The sequence below is a fragment of the Spinacia oleracea genome, chromosome 3 (genome assembly GCF_020520425.1).
Source record: "Spinacia oleracea cultivar Varoflay chromosome 3, BTI_SOV_V1, whole genome shotgun sequence".
NCBI lineage: Eukaryota > Viridiplantae > Streptophyta > Magnoliopsida > Caryophyllales > Amaranthaceae > Spinacia > Spinacia oleracea.
This window is the reverse complement of record NC_079489.1, coordinates 24,569,494-24,590,786: the sequence shown is the minus strand read 5'-3', so window position 1 is coordinate 24,590,786 and position 21,293 is coordinate 24,569,494. Positions and strand designations below refer to the sequence as shown.

Here is a 21,293-nt window from a genome sequence, read left to right as displayed (position 1 = left end):
TTCTTTATTTTACCAAAAGAAACATGACCTAGTCTAAGGTGCCACAACATAGCTTCTTCAATAGCAGTAAGACATGTACTTGACGAGAAAAAATTATTGAAAGTAGATTTGCAGGGAGATCCCAAGAGGTCCTCATTTAGGCTGTAGAGACCTTTGTCCAACTTACCAAGCACATAATGCCTTTTCTTGGAAAGGTCCTGAATAGTGCATTTATTATTACTGAATGAGACAGAGACCAATATTCATATATAACAAAGTTTTGAAATAGAAATTAGGTTAAATTGAAATCCTGGAACATGCAAAACATTTTTGAGGATGATGTTGTCTCCTAGATAAACCAGACCTTTGTGTTTAACTTGAAGTTAAGTGCCATCAGGTATAGTAATTGAATGTTGTTTGTCAGTTAGAGGCTCAAGACTACTGAACATGTTCAAATCTGAACACATATGGTCACTTGCACCACTGTCCAATATCCACTTTTTCTTGAAATTAGATAGAAGACAAAAAGTACCTTGAGTTTGAGAGCTAGTTTTTAGTCCAAGAGAGCTAGAGCCATGATTCTCAACTTGGCTAGAAACCTGGTGAGTATTGAGGTGCTTCTTCAATTGATTATACTGCTCCTCGGTGAATATAGCATGAACAAGACATGCATGTTTCTTCTTGAGTTGAGTTATCATTAGCATAGGTTTCTTCCACTTGTACAGCAGCTGCAACTCTTTTTCCTTTGCCTTTAAAATCTTTAGGATAAACATGCAGCTTCCAACACTTGTAAACTATATGATTCTTCATCCTACAATGTTCACAAAATAGGTTGTTTCTGGTGTTGTTCCTTGACTTTCCTCCATAAAATGTATTTTGATTACTAGGACTAGAGTTGTATTGAGATTTGTACTTGTTGTCAACAAATTTCCTAGCAGTAAACACTATTGACTCTGAGTTCATATGACCCCTGTTGTTCTGCACCTCTCTTTGTTGATCATCTTGAAGCAGCAGGCCATATGCTTTGGAAATAGTTGGCAAAAGATTCATCATAAGAATTGTGCTCTTAGGATGTTCATATTTCGGATTAAGTTTCATCAAGAACTGAATCAGCCTTTGATTCTGCTGAGATTTGAGTAGCTTCTGAGTAAGTGTGCAACTGCAACCAGTACAAGAATAAAAAAGCTAGAGATCCAAGCCATCAAGCTGATCCCATAGTAGCTTGATTTTAGTATAAAAAAAACATGATATCTCCTCATCATCATCTTGATTAAGATTATACAGCTTCAACTGAATAGAGAACGGCTAAGGACCAGATGATTGACAGAACCTATCTTCTAAATCAAGACATATCTCTCTTGTTGTTTTCAAATACATAACACTTCTTGCAAATGAAGGCTCAAGAGAAGCTAACATCCAAGAAATAACTAGATCATTGCATTTGGTCAGGATTATATGGTTTGGAGAGTTTGTTGCTGGTTGATTTAATGATCCATCAACAAAACAAAGCTTATTCCTAGCTGATAATGCAATAAGCATGGAGCGTTTCCAGTTATTGAAACACTTTCCATCAAAAACTATGCTTACTAATTTTGAAGCATTAACATCATTGTTGCTAAAAAAAAATGCAGAATTTGGATTAAGAGAAGGATTTGTTGCTTGATCAGCAAGCATTTTGATTGAAATTCAATTGAAACAAATTTAAGAATTTAAACTAATTACCGAGAATTTGCTAAAAACAATCTGAAGAACAACATGCAGTAAAGAATCAAGACAAAATTGAAGGAATTTCAGCAAGATCGATTGATCTGCTCTGATACGAAGTCAGTTTTCATGTATTAACATGAAACTCAGTTGATAGAATGTTAAAGCATTGAGAGAGAAAGAGAGACTTAGAGAGAATAATTCGAATTGTATTGAATGAATAATATTATTACATCAGACTTGGCTATATATACAACTGATTAGATGATGTGTTCTAACCAATAGGAAGCAAGCTAAACACTAGGATCCAATCAGGATCATCTACTTGTACACCTAAGCTATATAAGCGGATCATTACAAGATGAATCAAGTAACTGATTCTCTAACAAACTGCCGTGAATGTAGGAGTGTTTGTTGAGCATGCTTGCTTCTAGAATCATCCAATATGATCACTGCATTGTTGGGTGCATGACTATCCAGTGTGTTTCCCAAACTGGAGTCTGCATGGAGTTGTAAACCAACAACCCGAAAGTATTTGCTACGAAATCGACTTAAACCCAACTAGATAAGACCCCCAAATTTAACGAACATAACTCGACTCGTACCCGACCTGTATCCGAAATGAAAAAAATATACCGACATAACCCGAATGAAAACTATGCCGACTTGATTCTGGGTGACAAAATGACCCGACCCAGCCTGATCACGACATGAAACCCAAGCTAATCTAACCCAAATCGACCCGTATAACCATTTTGACAGCTCTACCAACGGTTGCACAGCTCCTCAACTTTGCCATGTGCCAATCTAATTTTTGTCGCGACGAATATGCTTTTGGGCATTTTAGCACATAGACTCCTTCAAAAGCCATAATCCAGTTCAATCACACACAAAAAAAAAGGTAACTGTATGATTTAATCACGTTTTTTAACTTCCAATTTTCTGATTTGAACTAAATAAAGTCACAAAATAATTGTTGCTTAGCGGGAGTGGTAGTGGGGCTGTTCAGGCCGCTTTCAGCTTTTATATGATAAAGATTAGTTTATCCTTTACGCTGCTTGCCTAATTTTATAAATTGACTTGTTTAAATCTAATACTCCGTAATAAGTCAAGTTATAGTTATTTATTTATGGACTAAATGCAGAAAAGATTTTCTTTATGCAGAAAATAAAATTACCAAAAGATTCCTAATTAATTATTAAAAAGTTATTAAAAGAAAAGCTATTGATTTTTAAATACGTAAATTTAGCTTTGCTTTTGACAGCTTTGGTGAAGCAAAGTAATGATGTCATCAATTCTCTATAACTCTGATGACATTAAGGGGAAAAGAGGACCAACCAAGAGGAGCAAAGAATTGTGCCATCAAGGAATTTCCGTCGGGGATGCAATTTTTATAAGTCGGTTGATGATATTTTAGTTGGGTCAGATGGACCACCCAACGTACTCCGTATTTAAGAATTCTAGTAATATTAACGATTAGTAACATTATTTTCATCATTTAATTCATAGTTGTAATATGTGGAAATAATAACACATAATATCACTTACTAACACCTACTGAATTCGAGTCAAGTATATTGACGACATAACGTACTCGATAATATTCAATTTATCAATACCCATAAAATATTAATGTACTCGATATTGACGACATAACGTACTTAAAATACATAGAAAAATAAAAACCACAAATATGTAAGCCAGGGGTAAGTAATATTATAGAGTATCCTTCAAGAAAAAAATAAAATAAAAAATAGAGTAAACTAATTATCTAAAATATGGTACGTTGGGTGGGATTTTTTTTTTTTTTTTTTTGACAATTTGGGGTGGGATTATATAATAGAGTACTCCGTATAGTTATGGGATGCCGGCCCCACTAAAATATGGTCGTGACTTGTGAGACCACTCCCGAACAATGCGTTGAGAGCATCAGCATATTCCGTATTAATCTAATCTAAACTATTTCACTTTTTATTTAATTATTTTTTATTTTACTAATTAGGGACATTATGGTAATTTTTAATTTCTACACAAAGTAAATATTTTCTGCATTTAGAAGTTATGCCAATTTATATCAATGTCTATATTATTATTATTGGGGTGGTGGAAGATTGATTACGATTTTTGCAGAAAAGAACTAGTATTCGGGCTTGGGCGATTCCCCGAATGATTATGTGTATAACAATTAATTATTATATTTTTTAGTGAAATTGTTTGATTTTTTTTCACAAGATAATTATTTAATATTATATTAATAATAATTTTGCAAAGATAACATGCAAAAAGTAATAGCTCAATTGGATAAAGCTCTTGTGTTTGAAACTGGAGGTCGTAGGTTCGAATCAATTGAGAGAAGAGCGACATATGGCATGTAGACGTTTGTAGAAACGCCTTTTAATATATCATTTCCGGCCGTATTTCATTAGGAGTCACACTTTTATTTTTAGTCATTTTTCTACCACACCTTTAGTTATTTAATATATCTAATTTGCTAGGGACCCTATAATATACTCTCACTCTACTCTAATTAAATACAAACTTTTATATAAAGCAGTCTAACGTAAAAGACCACATTGGTGTCATATAAGTTAAGCACTGGAACTAATTAGTTAATCTATTACTATATACTAAAAGAGACACCAGGAATGACACGTGTCACTTCCTGGTGAAAAATTTTCCCGCCAAAAACTCTTTCCTAAACAGACATATTTATTTTAGTCTTTTTTTTATTTTTTCTCCTTTTGTATAAATATTTATATATGGAAAAAAAATATAGGATTATAGGATATGCTATTATTTAAAACTGTCATATCAATAAAAGAAAACATTATTACTCGATATTTTGGTCAAATTAGCATATTAAATATATCAAATATTTTAGTCAGATCATCATATTAATCATATTAAACATATAAAAAATATATAATACGTAGTAAGTTAAAATATGATAAAATGAGTACATTCGAAATTATTAATTACGCAATAGATTTAAAGGATAAATATTTCAATTAAAATTTTTATTAAAAAGATGGTCAAATAATAATTTTCAAATATCCGTGCGTGCATGGGATCTAATCTAGTACTAGAACTAATTAGTTAACCAATAGAACCAATTAGTTAAGCAATCAAAGTGGTCTTTTCGGTAAGGCGGTCTAACACAAAAGTTACCGCTAATTAAAATATTTTTCCCACATCTTTTTTCTATTTGTTTATTACTCCCTCCCATACGCGTAGGGATGAAAATATCCAGTGGATGATCCAATAACCCGGTCACCCGCTCTAAATAAACGGATGAAAACCCGAAATAAATGGATGAAAAGCGGGTGATGGATGCGGGTGATGTTTTTTCATCCATCAACCGACCCACCACCCGTTTATCACCCGATCCATCACCCATTTATTTTATATATATATATATATTTTTTTTTTAACATAAAAATGTGTTAGTAAATTCATTATTTATTAAAGTTAGTGTTTGTTTAATTTTTTTGGGTTACAAGTTATGCATGATGAGAAACAATTATAGGTTTCGGTAGTAAATGTAGGTATGTAAGATTTTTTTTTTGCTTAATTATTATGCATATTCTTAGGTGGTGAATTTGTAGTGGTTAATAGTTTTCACCCGAATATCACCCGATCCACCCGCGGGTGATGGATGGACGAAATGCGGGTGATGAGTAAAGCGGGTGACGGATGGACCGGGTGGAGCAGATGAAAGCGGGTGATGGATGCGGGTGATGCTCCACCCGATCCAAATCCCACCCATTTACATCCCTACATACGCGTGTCGATCAGCATATACGGAGTAACTCTTAATAAATAAAATACGGAGTGAGTAGTTCTGTGGCATCAATGTATACTCGACCATTGTGGTTTCTTTAAAATGATCGATTTATAAGGAATTTCTAATACTCGCTACTCCTACTCTCCAATTATATAGGGATTATATCTTATTCAAGTCTTGTTAGTTTTGTCAAAATACTCAATAGAACACCACATAAGAGTACATAATTTTCATTACCTTTGGCTTGGAATACCATTTTAAGAAACAGTTCCAAGTTTTCAATTAGAAAAGTTGACCTTTTGAACAAGGGAGAAGATACCTTTAATTTCCAATTAATCAATTAAATCCTCCTCTATTTTCTACTTCAATAAAAATTGAAATTATCCAAACGAATCAGCAAGCTAAACAATGTAGGAGAGGGATTATTCCCCAATAGCACTGAAATTGTGCTCTTATTATTCTCTTTCGAACTCATTTCTTAATATTTATGCCAAATTCTTCATTTCATGATACTCTCTATTAAAACATACGGAGTACCCATTTACAAAATCATAGAATATGCCAAAAGCATATTCGTACAATATTAGTGTCATTAATCCCACATCAAAATTGTTATTCTACTATAATCACATATCTTTAATCTAACCCACCAAAAATTCAAAAGAAAAAAAAAACTAAAAAATTTACAACAGCAAAAAAAATTATAATAAAAAAACTAATCAGGAAGATTGAACACCCTGCAAACTCAATTGTGAACAACTAGTTTGCAATTTAAGCAATGAAGAACTAAATCCAAGCATTGAACTTCCCAAATCAAATTCCAACAAGTTATCTTCCAATTGATGAGCACCCAGTATAATTGAACCCTCTTTTAAATCAATTCCACCATCCAAAAATCCTAAACAAATCACTTCATCATTAATCTTCACCATTGAATTATGCCCATAAATCCTCCATTTCACCATCTCACTCTGCAAAATCAGATCAATCATAGGACTTACAGTAAACCCTTCCACACCATAGCATATCTCAAACCCACCGTGAGGCGGGAACCTAACCAACTTAGAGTTCAATGATTCAGCCTCCGTTATGAAAGCTTGAACAAATTCTTGATACACCCTTGTTTCGATCTTCGAGTACGGCTCGATCGTGCTGATTTTGATAGAGGATAGAGATAGTTCATCCAGTGGTAGCTTCTTGTGCTGGATTTTGACTGATTTGAGATTGATATTGTAGGATGAATCCCCGTCTAAAAGGGGTGTATATTGCATTGATTTGAAAGCTTCGATTTCGTTGTTTCCCGAAGAAATCATCCCGTTTTTTGCGGATAAACAGAGGGCGAATTTTTTCGGATGTTCGAATATGTGGGAAATTTGTGACATGGGTCCGATTCGGGTTCTTCCGAGCCCGAATACACCTCTCGAACCGGAGGGTAATCCCGCCAGGAGCTTCGGTGGCGCGCATGACATTAGGAAAGAATCAACAGTTGAGATTTTGTCATCGAAGGATACAGTACCTTCGACAAGCTCCCCCGCTGTGGATGCTCCGGTGACGGGGTTGCGCAGCGGAAGCGAGCAGGGTTGATTTGAGTTTGGAGTAGAAGATAAACATGGATTAGGTGAGGCGGCGGAGGTGCACTGGATTGAGCGGCAGTAGACTGCGGTGGGTTTAGGTGAGGAGGTTGAGCAATCCACCCATAAGAAAGGCGAGTTAAGATCCAGCAAGAGTTGAGCGGGTTGAAGGCGAAAGCCGTAGTGGATTCGGGTTAAGTATTGGTTTGTTGTAGGGTGTTTGGTGAGAGGGAGGGTAAGTGTTGAGGAGAGAGAAAATGGGAGTTGGAGAAAAAAGAGGAGGAGGAGAGAGAAAATGAGGGAAGGCATTGGAGAGTTGAGGAGAGAGAAAGTGTTGAGTGAGGAAGAAGAAGAAGAGAGGTGTGTTGTGTTGAATTGCGTTGGAGAGGCGCCGCGGAATTAGAAGGTTAAGAAGGTAGGAACGTGGGGGGAACAAAAGGAGAGATCTAAGCCGTTGAATGTGAAAAGGTTAGGGGGGATTAGTGGACGGTGAGATGAGTGGATAAGTGCTAGGGTGTTGCTGAGTAGGAAACTAAAGTAGGAGTACGCGAATACACGACGTTGTGTTAAGTGTTGACAAAAGTAGGTGTAGATATACCAATTACTATACGTGATGATAATTTGACTTTATGACCAAATTCGACGAATTAGGGATATGGTGGGGGAGTGTGGGCAGAAACAATTGGTGGTCTGCTTATCGGATATGACCGTGTTTTGAGATATGAGAGTACTACTTAAAAGTATCAATTGTACTCTAATGTAATGGAAAACAAAAAGGAAAAATATGGAAAATAGAGAGTACTTATCCATTTCAAAACTCTTTGGATAAGGATTGAATTTTTAGAACGAAAGACCGTGCTCAACACCCAATACAGACTAAAAATAATATATTTCTATTCATAATAATGGGATATTTCACGAAAAATAAGTTTAGATAAATTCATGAAAAATAAGTTTAGATAAATTTATGAAAATAAGAGAATGTATATTTGTTGGTTTTCCAAAGGCTTCTTGGAGTGACTCTCCATTCTCTTCCTACCACTATCTCTCTACAACAAACTATCAATAACTCTTTCAAAAAAAAAACACTTAATATTGGTTGATTTTTCAAAAGAGCTTTCCAATATTTTTTTACTATTTGGTGGTCCACATGTCCATAATTAATTGTCTTTTACAATCAAAGTCACACTATTTTTTCACATGAATCGATTTTTGGAGGTGTCATGACCAAGAGCTACATTGAACTAGCTCTCCGTGAAGAGCTACTCGAGAGCCTCCGAGCCCCAATGTTGGCTAAAATATATTTCTTGTAGGACAACTACTTGAAGAGCTATTTGGAGAGTCACTCAAAGAGCCTCAATGTACATGCTCTAGGGGTCACCCGAATATAATTTTTAACTAAAATAAGTTCTGATAATTTTTCTGTTCAAAACTGTTGAAATATGCCCCTTACCCGAAAAATTTGGGGCGATTATTGGATGGCCGGCCAACCTCGGCGAATCCTTGTATGTCGAGTATGGAGGAGCATTTGTTTTCTTCTTATGAGAGGTTCTTGGGCTTGGAGCCCCCGGCTTAGAGTGCAATTGTAAATGGTTGAGGTGATGACCTTGCTCTCCTTGTAGCTCATTTAGCAAACGGTGGTGCTTCTAAGGTATGTTGTATGAGGGCTTTGCATTTCTGTTTAATTGCCCGTTTCCTTTTTTTGAACTTTGGTTGCGGGGTGGGCCAAGTTGCCCTTGTAGAAATGGTGGGGCTATCCGCTTTTGGGAAAGATCCAATGCCGCTTGTAATTGGAGAGACTTTGATGGGTCTTGATGTTGCTAAGGCCAACCCTTCTACCATGCTTTCAGGAAGTCCGGTGCTCCTTCTGGTAGATGTCTTTCCTTTTGAATTTTGAATTTGTATTTTGTATCTAGGATTGGTTTATTGAACATTGCATTTGTATTCTTCCAAGGTTTGTCTTATGGAAAGGCTCGTGTTGGTGGCACCACCGGAGAACATGGAGAGCTATAATCGAAAAGGCTTCACTATGCGGCATTTGATGTATGGTCGATTGTCTTTGCATGAGTGGGAGGGCATTCTCCACGAGTCTTCTATTAGATGGATGGTTCCGTGGTGGGGAATTGTTTCCATGAAATATGCACTTGGCTCTTCTGTTTTGAGGGTGCCTAGCCTCACCGTCTTGAGCTTTTACTCTCATGTTCGAGTGATGAGACGATTTGGCTTGAGGCAAGAAATTCCAGATTGTGCTATGGAGAACCCGATGCCAACTATGTTGAATGTTGATCGCCTTGGGAGGTGGATAAGGTATTGGGTTGCCAAACCCTTTCTCAATGTTCGATTCCCGCCCGAGCCTGCCACTCTTACGGCCGGGTATGTTGTGTGGATGAAAGGTCAAAGCCAAAGGTAGGCTCCTCTTCATGAGTCAATGAAAGTCAGGGATTCTAAAGCTAGACATCTTGCATCAATCAGTATTGAAGGGAATGATTAGAGTAAGGGTCATCCGGTTCGTGACCGTTTGGGACCAAAAGGAGGTTCATCATCGACTCACTTCGGTAAGCTTGCTATTGCTTCCTCCCGCCGCTTGGGCAAAGAGGAAATGAATGTTGATGATTGCGGGAAGGGTAAGGGGAAAGTAATCAAGGCGCCAAAGCTCAAGAGCATCATAACCAAACCCAAAAATGATTCCGTTTAGAGGAATTTGAGGTTGATTTGAATGTTGGAGAAAGTGTTTGAAGATTTTGTTTTAGAAGTGTGTTTTAGAAATGTGTTTAGGAATGTGTTTGATGGAAGTGAAAAAGGTTTGAAATGACTTTGTTTCACTTGATTCCGACCTTGTAGTCGAATTATCTTTGAATTAAGGTTTTAGAGTCATTTATACTCGTTCGAAAAGAAGTTTAATGAATAAGAATCATCATCACTTTCTTACTTTTGAAAATTGTGTCAAATTCCTCTTGAACATGCTTTTTAATTGCACATTTGGAATTAGAGCAACAACAACACTTGAATCGATCATTTGAACTTGTACATTGAAACATTAGTTTTGGACATTGATTGCTTTTTAGAATGCCTTTAATTAAGGAGACTTGAATTTTTTTTGAATATTAAAGTGGTCAGTCCTCGAAATGAGCTTGCACACGTGTCCCGTTAAGGAATCAGGCCGAACGTAGTTCTAAGTACAAAACTTTTTGAAATGTCATTTGAATCTAGACATAGAATTTCTTGAGTTGGTCCATGTTCGTCAGAGAACGAAACTCAGTTCCATCGACATCTGTTAGCTCAACTGCTCCCCTGGAGAGGATATTTTTGACAATGTACGATCCGGCCCAGTTGGGTCTGAATTGAAATAGGGGTATTTTATGAATTTCTGATAGTCGAAGGTATTTGGTGAATTACGCCAAAATTCAGGGGTATTTCATGAAAAATTCGTAGATTAAATAATAGTATGTGAGGAGAGACATGTGAAAACCACAAACTAAATAAGATATGAGGTAAACAAATAGGGACATCCTTTATATAAATGAGACAATATTTTGGAGACGGGGAGAAAATGAAACAGAATGAGAAAGTAAAATGTGTAATGTAGTTTTAAAAATTAAAGGAAAGAAAATAAAAGGAGGAGGATCATATGACAGATAAATCATCTTGTTTTAAAATATTACTACGAACAAATAGAGCAAGATTCCATAGTTTACGAATAAATAGTCGGGCCCCCTTTTTCCTACAACTAGTAACTTGGTACGTGCGATGCACGTAATTTATTTTTAAAATTTAAGAATCACCATGAAACGTGTTATTAACATTTCAAACAACAAAGTACTAACAAAATAGTAACAATACAACTATATACACAAATATTTACAAGGAGAAGCAAATATACTTTGTTTGCTATTTATGTTATTTGCATTGAGGATGATGCGTTGTCTTGGCTTCAGAAGGACTTCTTCAATTGGAAGTATTAACCTTTTGTACACTAACAACTAACAAGCATATTTCTTTTATTCTTGTGGTAATGACAGATTTAGTTATTAGCTTCTTCAAATCAAGATAATGCAATACGTTACAAGTATAATTTAATTGTAGCGAGTCATAGAATTACCCCTTAAGATTGCGTGAGTTTGTAGCAACAACCTCTCCCAAACTTTCTTTTCAAAGATGGCTGCATATGTGAAGCTGCGTAAATCAGATTAATTAACACTATAGATATTACAAAGGAAATTCAATTGAAAGTTTTTATAAGTAGGAGCTATATGAAGTAATACCCTCTATACAACTTTTACTCCATCTATGGTTATGGTAATTTTTTCCATTTATATGTTATTCGTGTTTATAATTTTACATAAGAAAGAAAATCCATAAAAGAAACTTGTCCTTGTCGGTTGGCCCTTATAAATGTTTTGTCATTCTGAATTGTTCTAGAAGAACTTCATGGAGTTCTCATACACAAAAATTTCAAATATGTTAAACGATCAAATACCAAAATTATAAGAGCAACTCCAATGGTGAGCTACAAGATGTTGTGGCTATGTGCCACATCAAATTTCTAACTAAAACTGATTAAAACTATAAATTATCACATTGGTGGGCTACAATACTTTTAGCTCCCTATAATATTTAATTTAAATAATTTATTTTTTTGAACTATATTTTGTTTGAGCTACGTAGCCCAAAATAGCTACAAGGTTTTAACAGCTGCTTATGTCATTGTTGTACCAATGGTGGGCTACCTGCTCACATGTTCATTTTTTGTGTGTGCAGGTCCATTTTGTAACCATTGGAGTTTATCTAATATGCTCTAATTAATTTAAAGTGGAAAACTAAGACATTAATATTATGGAGTGTAATAATATTGTTAAACTGCAGGCATGCATCTAAAATAGGTTTATAAATCCTCTTATGCCTCACGCAGTTTCCTCAAGATAAAGCAACAAAGCCAAAGAAAAAACAAAATTAATATTCCTACACAACTACTACTACTATATACGTAGTACTTTGTTTCTGAAGAGAGAAGAGGGGCTAGGAGCCTAGGAGAGGTTGCGAATCCAGGAAACATGAAGCTCCTCCTAAGGAATATGATTCGCTTCCATGGAGTATCAAAATGACGTTTCTGGTAGCTGGGTGGATTGTAGGGCTTGTCTTGCTCTTCCAATAAACTATACTCTTGAATCTCTTTCGTAATTAAATTGAAATTGATAAAGTGTAGTTCAATGAACTATATACTATAAAATTCAACTACTCAAGCAAAAGATGCATGCTACGCCTATTACTATTACTTTAAAAAATAAATTATCAAGAAAAACTCAAATTGAACTTAAAGAAGGAAAAATACAATCATGTATTTAATTAAAAAAGAAATTGAAAAATATCTATGCTAGGGGGGGGGGGATCAACCACTTCGTACTCAAGAAAAAAAACCCAAATTGGAAAAAATCAGTTTAAAGAATAAAATAAAATAAACCCAATTCTAATTTAATATTGAGTAATATTACATATAATTGGAAAAAAATGAAGAAAATAGGAGTGAAAAAGAACCTGACTCCAGACGGATCGAAGCACTCAATTCAGACGCATAAGACATAACACGGAATATCAAGAGAGAGAACAACGCCTCAACATCTTCACATCATTGATTTTTAGAGGATTTAATAGATTGTCACTTACACCCCTGCAATCAGATAACTTTAAACCAAATAAAAACCCAACTTTGAGACCAATTTCAAATAAATAAACACATGCATGTAAAAATCTGAATTAAATTAAGTACTTAACTTATCTCCAACAATGGACGTTAAACTGAAACTCGAATCCAAAACTCTAATTAATGAACAAAATATGAAAGGTAAATCTTAACATATAACCGATTTAAAGTTGAGTAGTAAAGTACTTACCTTATTGAGTTTTTCTTGCGATTGGCGATGGTTGTGGTTTTGTTATGAAGGTGAGGGAGAGAGCGAGAAACTGCTACTGGTTTCTACGGAGTGCATTTACATAATAATGTAATATTTAATCAAAGGGAGGGGCAAAAATGGATTTTTTTTTACGAAAAACGCTTCCTTCATTTCGACTTTTTAATCCCCCCTTCGTACTTATTTAAGAGATACACTTGGCTGGGCACGAGTATTAAGAAAAAGAATTGAATGAAATAAAATAATAAAGCAAGTGAAGTTAGATGGATATTTTAATAATTAATCAAGTGGGGACCATGTCATTTTGGGGTGGGAGGTGGGGTGGGTTTATGAAATTATTTGTTTAATAGGATGGTGGTTTATAGGATAAATTAGATGTATTACTCCATCCGTCCCAAAATTATAGTCTTATTTTCTAAATTGGGCGTCCCAAAATTATAGTTCTATTTCTAATTTTGGCTATTAAGGTCTCCACTTCCCAATGTACTATATTAATTAAAAATGCATTGTAAACTCCACAAATGTACTATATTCCATTTTCTTATGTACTACTCCCTCCATCTCTTTTTGTTCTTTACGTTTCCTTTTTGGAGATTTCAAAATGTTCTTCATATTTCCTTTTATATTATCTCATAAATGACTTAGTATTCAATCAAATTTTGTGTCCAATTATTATTTTAACCAATTAAATTCATTGGTTCATTTAATCTTTCACACTTTTTCATTGGAACATTAAAATTTTCTCATTTTTCAATATCAGAATTTTGATAAAAGTGAAAACATTATAAATAAACGTAATTTATCTTGTTTAAATAAAAAAATTGAGGAATCTCGATGCATATTAATTAATCGTTAAAACGCGTGAAAAATATCAAACGTAAAAAACAAAAAGAGACGGAGGGAGTATATTATCTTTCCCATGTACTTTATTCTACTTTTCCATGCAACCCAATGATCATTTGTACTTAATTCCACTTTTCCATGTACTATATTACATTTTTTCTTAAAATCCGTGTTTTTGGTCAAACGAGACTATAAGTATGGGACGGAAGGAGCATTTAATTAGATGGTGGAGTTGATAAATTACTAAAAATGACAATAGTATCTCTTAAATAAATACGGTAAAGAGAAGATTTCTTCATTTCTTCACAGACATTGGAGACTATATTTGGCACAGGTCAGTCTCTCTCCTCTTATTCCTTTTATTAATTCATCCATCAATTTATCGTAATTTCTTGATTCCTAATTTCCGATTTTCTCTGAACAACTGTATTGGTAACATTAATTTGCAATCATTCATTTGTCAAATTTGGAGAAAAAGTTAGGAATTTGTTCTTTGTATTTCTGAGCACATCTGATTGTTGTTAGTTTGGATTGTATAAAGTTTTGAATATTATTACCTTCATTTTCTATAATAATTGTTGAATTTGAGTATTTATGGTAAAAAGACTCTGAATTTGTTAAATTAATGTGAAACATTTACAATTTTCGATTCAAACCCATGAATTATTTTCTTAATTTATCATCTTATCGATTTGGCTGACATATATTGATGACAAGTTATGTTTGAAGTTAGCAAATTCGGTTGAAATGCATATTCGGTTTGCTCTTTTTTGTTTCTGAACAATTTGGGGTTGAAGTTAACAAATTCAAACACTTTTTCTAAAGGCAATGGAGATACGATTTTGCTAAATGGAAACACTGTTTCTGAAGACAATTTGTGTTGGGCAATGCATAATTTTTAATGAAGGAGTAATTTGCCAAATGAGGACAAATGAAAGAGTATGCTTGTGCTTGTGGTATTTCAACAGTTTATTTCAATTTCTGTTAAACAGTAATTAAAATTTGGGGTTTTGAAGTAAAGATCCTAATTAATCACCAGTTTTGCTTATTCGGTCACCAGTTTTGATGCACAAGTGTTTTGGTAGTTGGGCAGTGGTTGCTTGGGTCTATGCTATTTCCGGCACACCGGCTAACTATGTGCAATTTTTCATGGACGTTGCAACTTTCAAGTTTTGTGGATTGATAGTTCTAATTATTTGGTGTTAATTTTGGACTAATTTTATCTACAATTACATTGAACTACTATATTAAGTTGTGAAAGTTAACTTCATAATGTGATTGTGGTTAGGCATTTTTTAAGAGGTGAAAAAAGTTTGATTTACTTGGAATGGATCAGTTCGATGATTACTACAAGAATAGATTACAAGCACTTTTGCGTGCTGCCTATGCGACAAGGTTTGTGAAGGATGACAATGTACCATGTCAAATTGAAGAGGCAAGTGTTTGTAATTCATGTCATTTCCCTTTTCCCATGTGATGATTTTTTTCTGAAAAATGTCAAGTTTAGCAACTTCATTCTTCTGGTGTTTACAGGATCTCTTTGTAGGGTCTATTGGAGCGGCAAACAACAAAGCTGCGTTGAAGAGGAATAATATTACTCGCATCTTGACTGTGGCTGGTTCGATGGCCCCTGCTTATCCAAATGACTTCACATATAAGGTCATTGAAGGTAATCCATTTCCCTTGAAATTCATTCAAGTTCAATGCGAGGACGTTGTAGTCCTGTACCTATGGGTGTTATTGTAGCTAAAATGTAACTGCATGCAAGAGAATTTACAGTATGCATCGGTATCTTGTCATGTTGAAGCAAAAAGAATTGAAGGTACTAGAAGAAGTTTGAGGAAAAGATTGCTTCTCCCTTGATATCAAAGAAAATTGTTTTTACATGGTCATTAAAGGGTGTACAATCATGAAAAGGTTTGTTGCATAGATATTATCTATTGTGAACTATGAACGTGGTGGCTAGCAATCCAGATTGTGCCGAGATTCGGTTTTGAAATTTTACTTTCCATACGAGGCATTTCGGTTTAATAGATCACCATTCACCAAGCTAGAAAAGAGAGGCAATGAAATTATAGCTGATAGAGCGGATTACAAAATGGAAGAACGTTTTATTGAAATTATAACAGAGATGAGAGAGGAGAAAGAATGTAGCAAAATTATACTACTATTTCATTCAATCCAATTAGTTAAGTACATCAAAAACCTTTTATAGGCTTATAAACATACTAAATTGCTAGAATGTAGAATAACCCACTAACCCATTACTGTCCACTAATAATATTCATGTTCCTAAAAGTAAGGACTACTAACACACAAATTTTGAAGCACTAAGTCCAACACTTTCCCTTGCTTCAAATTTTCACGACCTTCACCTTTAACCTTCACCAGAACATCAATTCTCAAGCTCCATGAAGAGCTTGCCTTCTTCATCTGCAGTTGAAGCAAAAAGTATTCTGTTTTCTCCAACTTGTCAAGTCCATGTAAATTGTTTCTGCCATAACCATAATTACCTTCATTCTATCAATTATTTGACGTACTTGTCAAATTTCACATCTTGCATACACTTCAATTTGTGATGCACGTCTCATCACTTTACACAATTTGTTGATGCATATTATCATCGACACCATATTTTCGGAGCACCTCTCCCCGCATGAACTTGGGAAGGACTTCTCTTCACCCATGATGCACATAATCATCATCATCTACATTTTTTTTTCAACCACTTTTGCCATGGTGGTTTGCCCATTCAACTTTTCACTCACAAACGGAAGATAGCCTGCAATGGCTTACTTCTCATTCTCTCTCCCCCCTTCTTTTAGGGATCTAACCCGACTCTAATACCATATTGAAATTATAACAGAGATGAGAGAGGGGGGAAATGTAGCACAATTGTACTACTATTTCATTCAATCTAATTAATTAAGTTACATCAAAAACCTTTTATAGGCTTATAGACATACTAAATTGTTAGAATGTGGAATAACCCACTAACCCATTACTGCCCACTAATAATATTCATGTTCCTAAAATTAAGGACCACTAACACTAATTTTGAAGCACTAAATCCAACACGTTTCAGCTTTTGTGGTCACTTGGGTGTAGAGGACCAAATAAGTTCATTCTGAACGTGACCCATGTTCAGTTTAAGGCAGGCTACTGACAGGTGCTCGACTAAGTGTTTTTCCTTTCTTCCATCATGATTCTTCTTGTCATCTGTTTTGTTGATTTCTCCAAGATAAGCACCATACAGCTGGTTGTGATTAGTTGAATCACTAGCTTCTTGTTCCCGGCCTTCAGATGGAGTGCTCTATTCGCTGCTGCATTCATATCTGAATGCTTTCCTTTGTTTTATCTCTAGAGTAGGCAACAATCAAACACACTGACGGTAGGAGAAGATCTTATCTTTACGACTCCTCTGCTAAGGGTATGGGTATTGAACTAAAGGTCCTCAAACTTCCAAGTATTTCCATTCATGGATGCTGTTTATTAGTTTCACCAATATTCATTTCCAGATTTTTGATACCAGATGGCCAGATATTCAATTGGAATATGATGTTGCTTGATTCAAATCTAAATAAAATTGAATTGGATACATGTAAGGATTTTTTGTCAAAAAGGACTTTTAAAGTCAAAATTTGAATTTGTGACAAAGGACCTATACAAAAATGTTGTGAGATAGGACCTGAAATTGATTTTTTGTTGTGAATTGGGACCTGCACCCATTTTCCGATGGTTGACTTGATTTTTCCGGCGTTGACCCGTGCGTGCGGGTCACGTGCCTAATAAGAAATGATTTTTTTTTTCTTTCCTTATTTCCACCTCCAATTCCCCCCCTTAACTACCTAATAAACCCAAAAAAAAAACCATATGCACTCTCTCTCCTCGTTGCTTCGTTCTGTCTGCATTTCATCTTCTTCGTAAAGATTCATCAATTCGTGGACGATTGCTTAAAAATAAAACTTCGCTGCTTCCCCCTTTCAATTCGTTGCTATTCGAACAAAGTAAGAGCAAAATCCCCAATCTATTTGCTTCAATTTGTCCAATTTAATTATTGTGGAAGTTAGGGTTCATCTCCACAAAAATAAATTCTAACCAAAGGTCAAGATAGGTGGATACATGATTAAGGCACTAATCCGGCTTGAGAGTATGAGTTATCCTTCCATGCTAGCCTCATGTCCACCACCATCTATACTACAAGAGACAAAAGCAAAAGTTGAGGCAGCAATGGTTCATAAAGCCCATATACTTTCTTTAAAGAATGTTTCTGTTCAAAGTTATCATTTGCAGCAGCCCAACCAACATGTAGTCGCGAAGTGGGAAATATGTCAGGGATGGAACAAGCTAGCAAGACAAATCAGCCTTCAATAGATGCTGAGAAAACCAGGCCAGAACCTTTGTGTGAACCTAATCAGCTAAGCCAACTTGCTTCTGCTGGGCATTGCAATGAGGAGAGAGAGAGAGAAGCAATCCTTCTAATCCTCCATCCCAACAAAACATTGAGACAAGAGACAATAGTTAGAAATTAATGCAGCCACCAGCTATGTCATCTGTATTTCAATCCCAATTGACCGACGTCCCTCCATCTGATCTTTCTAATCTAAACGGTTTATTCCCATACCTGGATACTTTCTGATTGGCTACCATATTCTTCAGAAACAAATTCAGAATTAATCGATCATTAATTGCCTTCAATTGGTCAAGATTTATAGGATCAAAATCAGAACCTGAGGTATCCGGCTCAATCTGATTAATTTGGTTCATAATCACAGTTTTTTTTTTGTTAGGGTTTATTAGGTAGTTAGGGACTTAGGGGGGGGGGGGGGGGGGAATTTGAGGGAAATCTGAAAGGAAAAAACAATCATTTTTTAGTAGGCACGTGACACGCACGCGCGGGTCAACTACCTGAAAATGGGTGCAGGTCCCAATTCACAACAAAATCGATTTTAGGTCCTATCTCACAACTTTTTTTTGATAAGGTCATTTGTCACAATTTTTTGACTTTGAAAGGTCTTTTCTGACAAAAAATCCTATATGTAAATCACCCCTCTGCCTATTGATTGATATAGTTGAGTTTCTTATGTCCTTATATACTGTATCAAGTTATTCTACATTTCTACTGTTTGTTCCTTAGACTAGGTTTCATGTCTCATCTAAACGTACTTTTCATTTATTAAGGTCTTTCGGTTTTAAGTATATGTTGATCTAATGTTGGAATATTAATTTCTGAAATGAAATGCAAATATATTAAATTTCTTATTGGCTTACTGGTCTGATTGTTTCTCTCCTTTTTTCTTCATTTTTGGTATCGAGGTAGTTGCGGACAGAGAAGATACTGATCTATGTCAGTACTTTGATGAATGTATTGATTTCATTGAGGAAGCTAAAAGGTCAGGTGGCGGAGTATTTGTTCACTGCTTTGTGGGGAGATCTAGAAGGTAGCCTATATATTATCAAATGATCATTGTCTGAGGACTGATAGTTGAGAAACAGGTTTCATATATACGAGTGATGCTGTGTTTTTCCTAATTTTTGTAGACATAAACACAGGTGTTAATGGGAACTGAATACAGGGTTTAATCAAAATTAATTTCAAATCAAAGCCTGCTTTTTATTCTGTAGGATATCCGTTGGTTTGTGTGTAGTTGGGACCCTTTGATGGAACATGATTTTAGCAAAATTTTGGTTCACAAAATTAGGTATTGAGCATCACATATTGAGAATATGCCCCTGGAACTGAAAGTGAGCGCAGCATTCTCATTCTCGTTCATAGATTAAGCAAGCTGCAGCCAGCCACTCAAGTCTGATTGTTATGTTGCTTTCTCAATTTGAAAGTTGAGAGATGAGTATTTCTCATTGCTGGCTATGTGATCCTTTTTGCTGATACTGACAGTGGATAAAATACTATGAGTTGTTTCTTTTGCCGTGCAGTGTGACAATAATTCTTGCTTATCTGATCAAGAAACGTGGCATGATTCTATCTCAAGCTCTTGAATATGTGAGAAGCAAAAGACCGCAGGCATCACCTAATGCCGGCTTCATAAAGCAGCTTCAGAAGTATGAACAATCACTACGAGGTGTGTAGTTCTTACTGAATCTATTCCCTTAAATAATTGTTATCTCTGCTCTATTTGTCATTCGTTTGCCTTATCCTAAGTCTTGTTTAATCATGCTCTTGTATTCTTCTTTGGGCTTTCCTTGTTTCCATCTGGACCATCTCTTCTACTTCATCTTTCTGCTTCGTTTATCAGTTTCCAAGACACAAGAATCAGCTAGTCAGGTTGGTTATCGAGTAGACAGTAACAAAACTAAGTGCAATTTTGAGACAATACCATGACATTCCTGCTCAACCCCCCTCCCCTCCCCTCCCATATCTTATTTAACAATATCAAATTATCAACTGCTTGCAGCCAAGGAATGTCCCGATTGAGGGTTGCGGAGAAATGTGAGTGGCTTGTAGATCAAATATCAATGACAGTTCTGAAACCAAAAGTGTATGTATCAACGAACACACCATATCTTATTTAATATTTATACTTGTATACTAAGTGATTTCTGTGCCGTATTCTGTAATAAATTGAAATTTACCTTCTGCATTAGTACTTCACTACTTTGTAATGGCGCATGCTTCAACTGAGGAACTTATAGTATATGCTTTATTTTTACATAACTACTCTCTTTATCGAAATTAATAGTCATATATTTTTGTTGTTGTAACCATGTTTAATAGGAAGTATAGTATTGTGGCAAAGTGGCAAATTGTCTCCAAGACTTTCATCAATTGTTCAACCAAGTCTCTTTACTTTTAGTTGGGGCAAGTTGGCCCCAAAACTTTGATCAATTGTGCAATAGAAACATTAACATTATTTTGTGACCTAAGATGACTCGGAAGTGTAGAACTATTAAGTTGTATTGAATTAACTGTTAAAATTAAGAAGGAAATTTTGTTGTTTATAATAATAAGTTGTATTGAATTAACTGTTAAAATTAAGAAGGAAATTTTGTTGTTTATAATCCAACCTTTATCCATTCTTCGAATAACAGTCTCATCTTTTACTAATCTAAGAATAATCTAAGCTCCGCGTGGTATTTGTATCTTCCCAAAATAATCTTCAACCTGTTTGTAATCGGATTAATAAGTTAATATGACACGTGTCTCACTCTAATTTGTCTAAATTCATTTAATATAAATTTTATTTTAGAAAAACCTCCTTCTTCTTGCCCTCTCCCATGGACAACCCATGGTTGTTGTTCTCTCTCCTCACATCTTCCATGGAAGTCTCCCATAGTCTCCTCCCATATGATTGTGCCTATCCAGTTTATGCCGCTTTCTCTCTCTTTTGAAATCCCACCACCAACCCATTTCTCCCTCTGCTTCGTTGTGCTCAACCCGGTTCTCCGCCAAAATCGTAAACGGGGATCATCGCAGTGCGTAAATGAAGAATTCACGTTTGCCTGAAAACCATGTTCTTGGGTTTGTCAACGAGATGAGGGGCGAAGATC

General features: G+C 35.3%; 3 protein-coding genes and 1 long non-coding RNA gene across 8 annotated transcripts; 2 read left to right on the top strand and 2 right to left on the bottom strand.

Annotated features, from left to right (window-relative positions):
- Window positions 1-5,941: 5,941 nt before the first annotated feature.
- On the bottom strand, window positions 5,942-7,729 carry LOC110800422 (probable aspartic proteinase GIP2). Its single transcript, XM_022005731.2, has one exon. It carries the CDS (start codon window positions 7,345-7,347, stop codon window positions 6,187-6,189), a length of 1,161 nt encoding a protein of 386 aa, XP_021861423.1. The 5' UTR covers window positions 7,348-7,729; the 3' UTR covers window positions 5,942-6,186.
- Window positions 7,730-7,974: 245 nt separating this feature from the next.
- On the top strand, window positions 7,975-9,965 carry LOC110800269 (uncharacterized). 3 transcript variants are annotated; one of them, XM_056839967.1, is made up of 3 exons: window positions 7,975-8,689; window positions 8,769-8,908; window positions 8,993-9,965. In XM_056839967.1, the coding sequence occupies exons 2-3, from the start codon at window positions 8,783-8,785 to the stop codon at window positions 9,446-9,448; spliced, it is 582 nt and encodes a 193-aa protein (XP_056695945.1). In that variant the 5' UTR covers window positions 7,975-8,689; window positions 8,769-8,782; the 3' UTR covers window positions 9,449-9,965. The 3 variants fall into 3 exon arrangements, with proteins under 3 accessions (XP_056695945.1, XP_056695946.1, XP_021861269.2); XM_056839968.1 differs by having other exon boundaries at window positions 7,977-8,689; window positions 8,781-8,908; XM_022005577.2 differs by having other exon boundaries at window positions 7,977-8,908.
- An 830-nt stretch (window positions 9,966-10,795) lies between these two features.
- LOC130470256 (uncharacterized) lies at window positions 10,796-13,027 on the bottom strand. 2 transcript variants are annotated; one of them, XR_008930235.1, is made up of 3 exons: window positions 12,927-13,027; window positions 12,571-12,703; window positions 10,796-11,211 (listed from the first exon to the last, which is right to left on the bottom strand). It is a non-coding gene; the product is annotated as an uncharacterized lncRNA (long non-coding RNA). The 2 variants fall into 2 exon arrangements; XR_008930234.1 differs by having other exon boundaries at window positions 10,796-12,703.
- A 945-nt stretch (window positions 13,028-13,972) lies between these two features.
- On the top strand, window positions 13,973-20,460 carry LOC110800402 (dual specificity protein phosphatase 1). 2 transcript variants are annotated; one of them, XM_022005713.2, is made up of 7 exons: window positions 13,973-14,121; window positions 15,076-15,222; window positions 15,321-15,456; window positions 19,108-19,228; window positions 19,722-19,867; window positions 20,042-20,070; window positions 20,201-20,460. In XM_022005713.2, exons 2-7 carry the CDS (start codon window positions 15,115-15,117, stop codon window positions 20,237-20,239), a joined length of 579 nt encoding a protein of 192 aa, XP_021861405.1. In that variant the 5' UTR covers window positions 13,973-14,121; window positions 15,076-15,114; the 3' UTR covers window positions 20,240-20,460. The 2 variants fall into 2 exon arrangements, with proteins under 2 accessions (XP_021861405.1, XP_021861411.1); XM_022005719.2 differs by lacking the exon at window positions 20,042-20,070.
- Window positions 20,461-21,293: the final 833 nt, after the last annotated feature.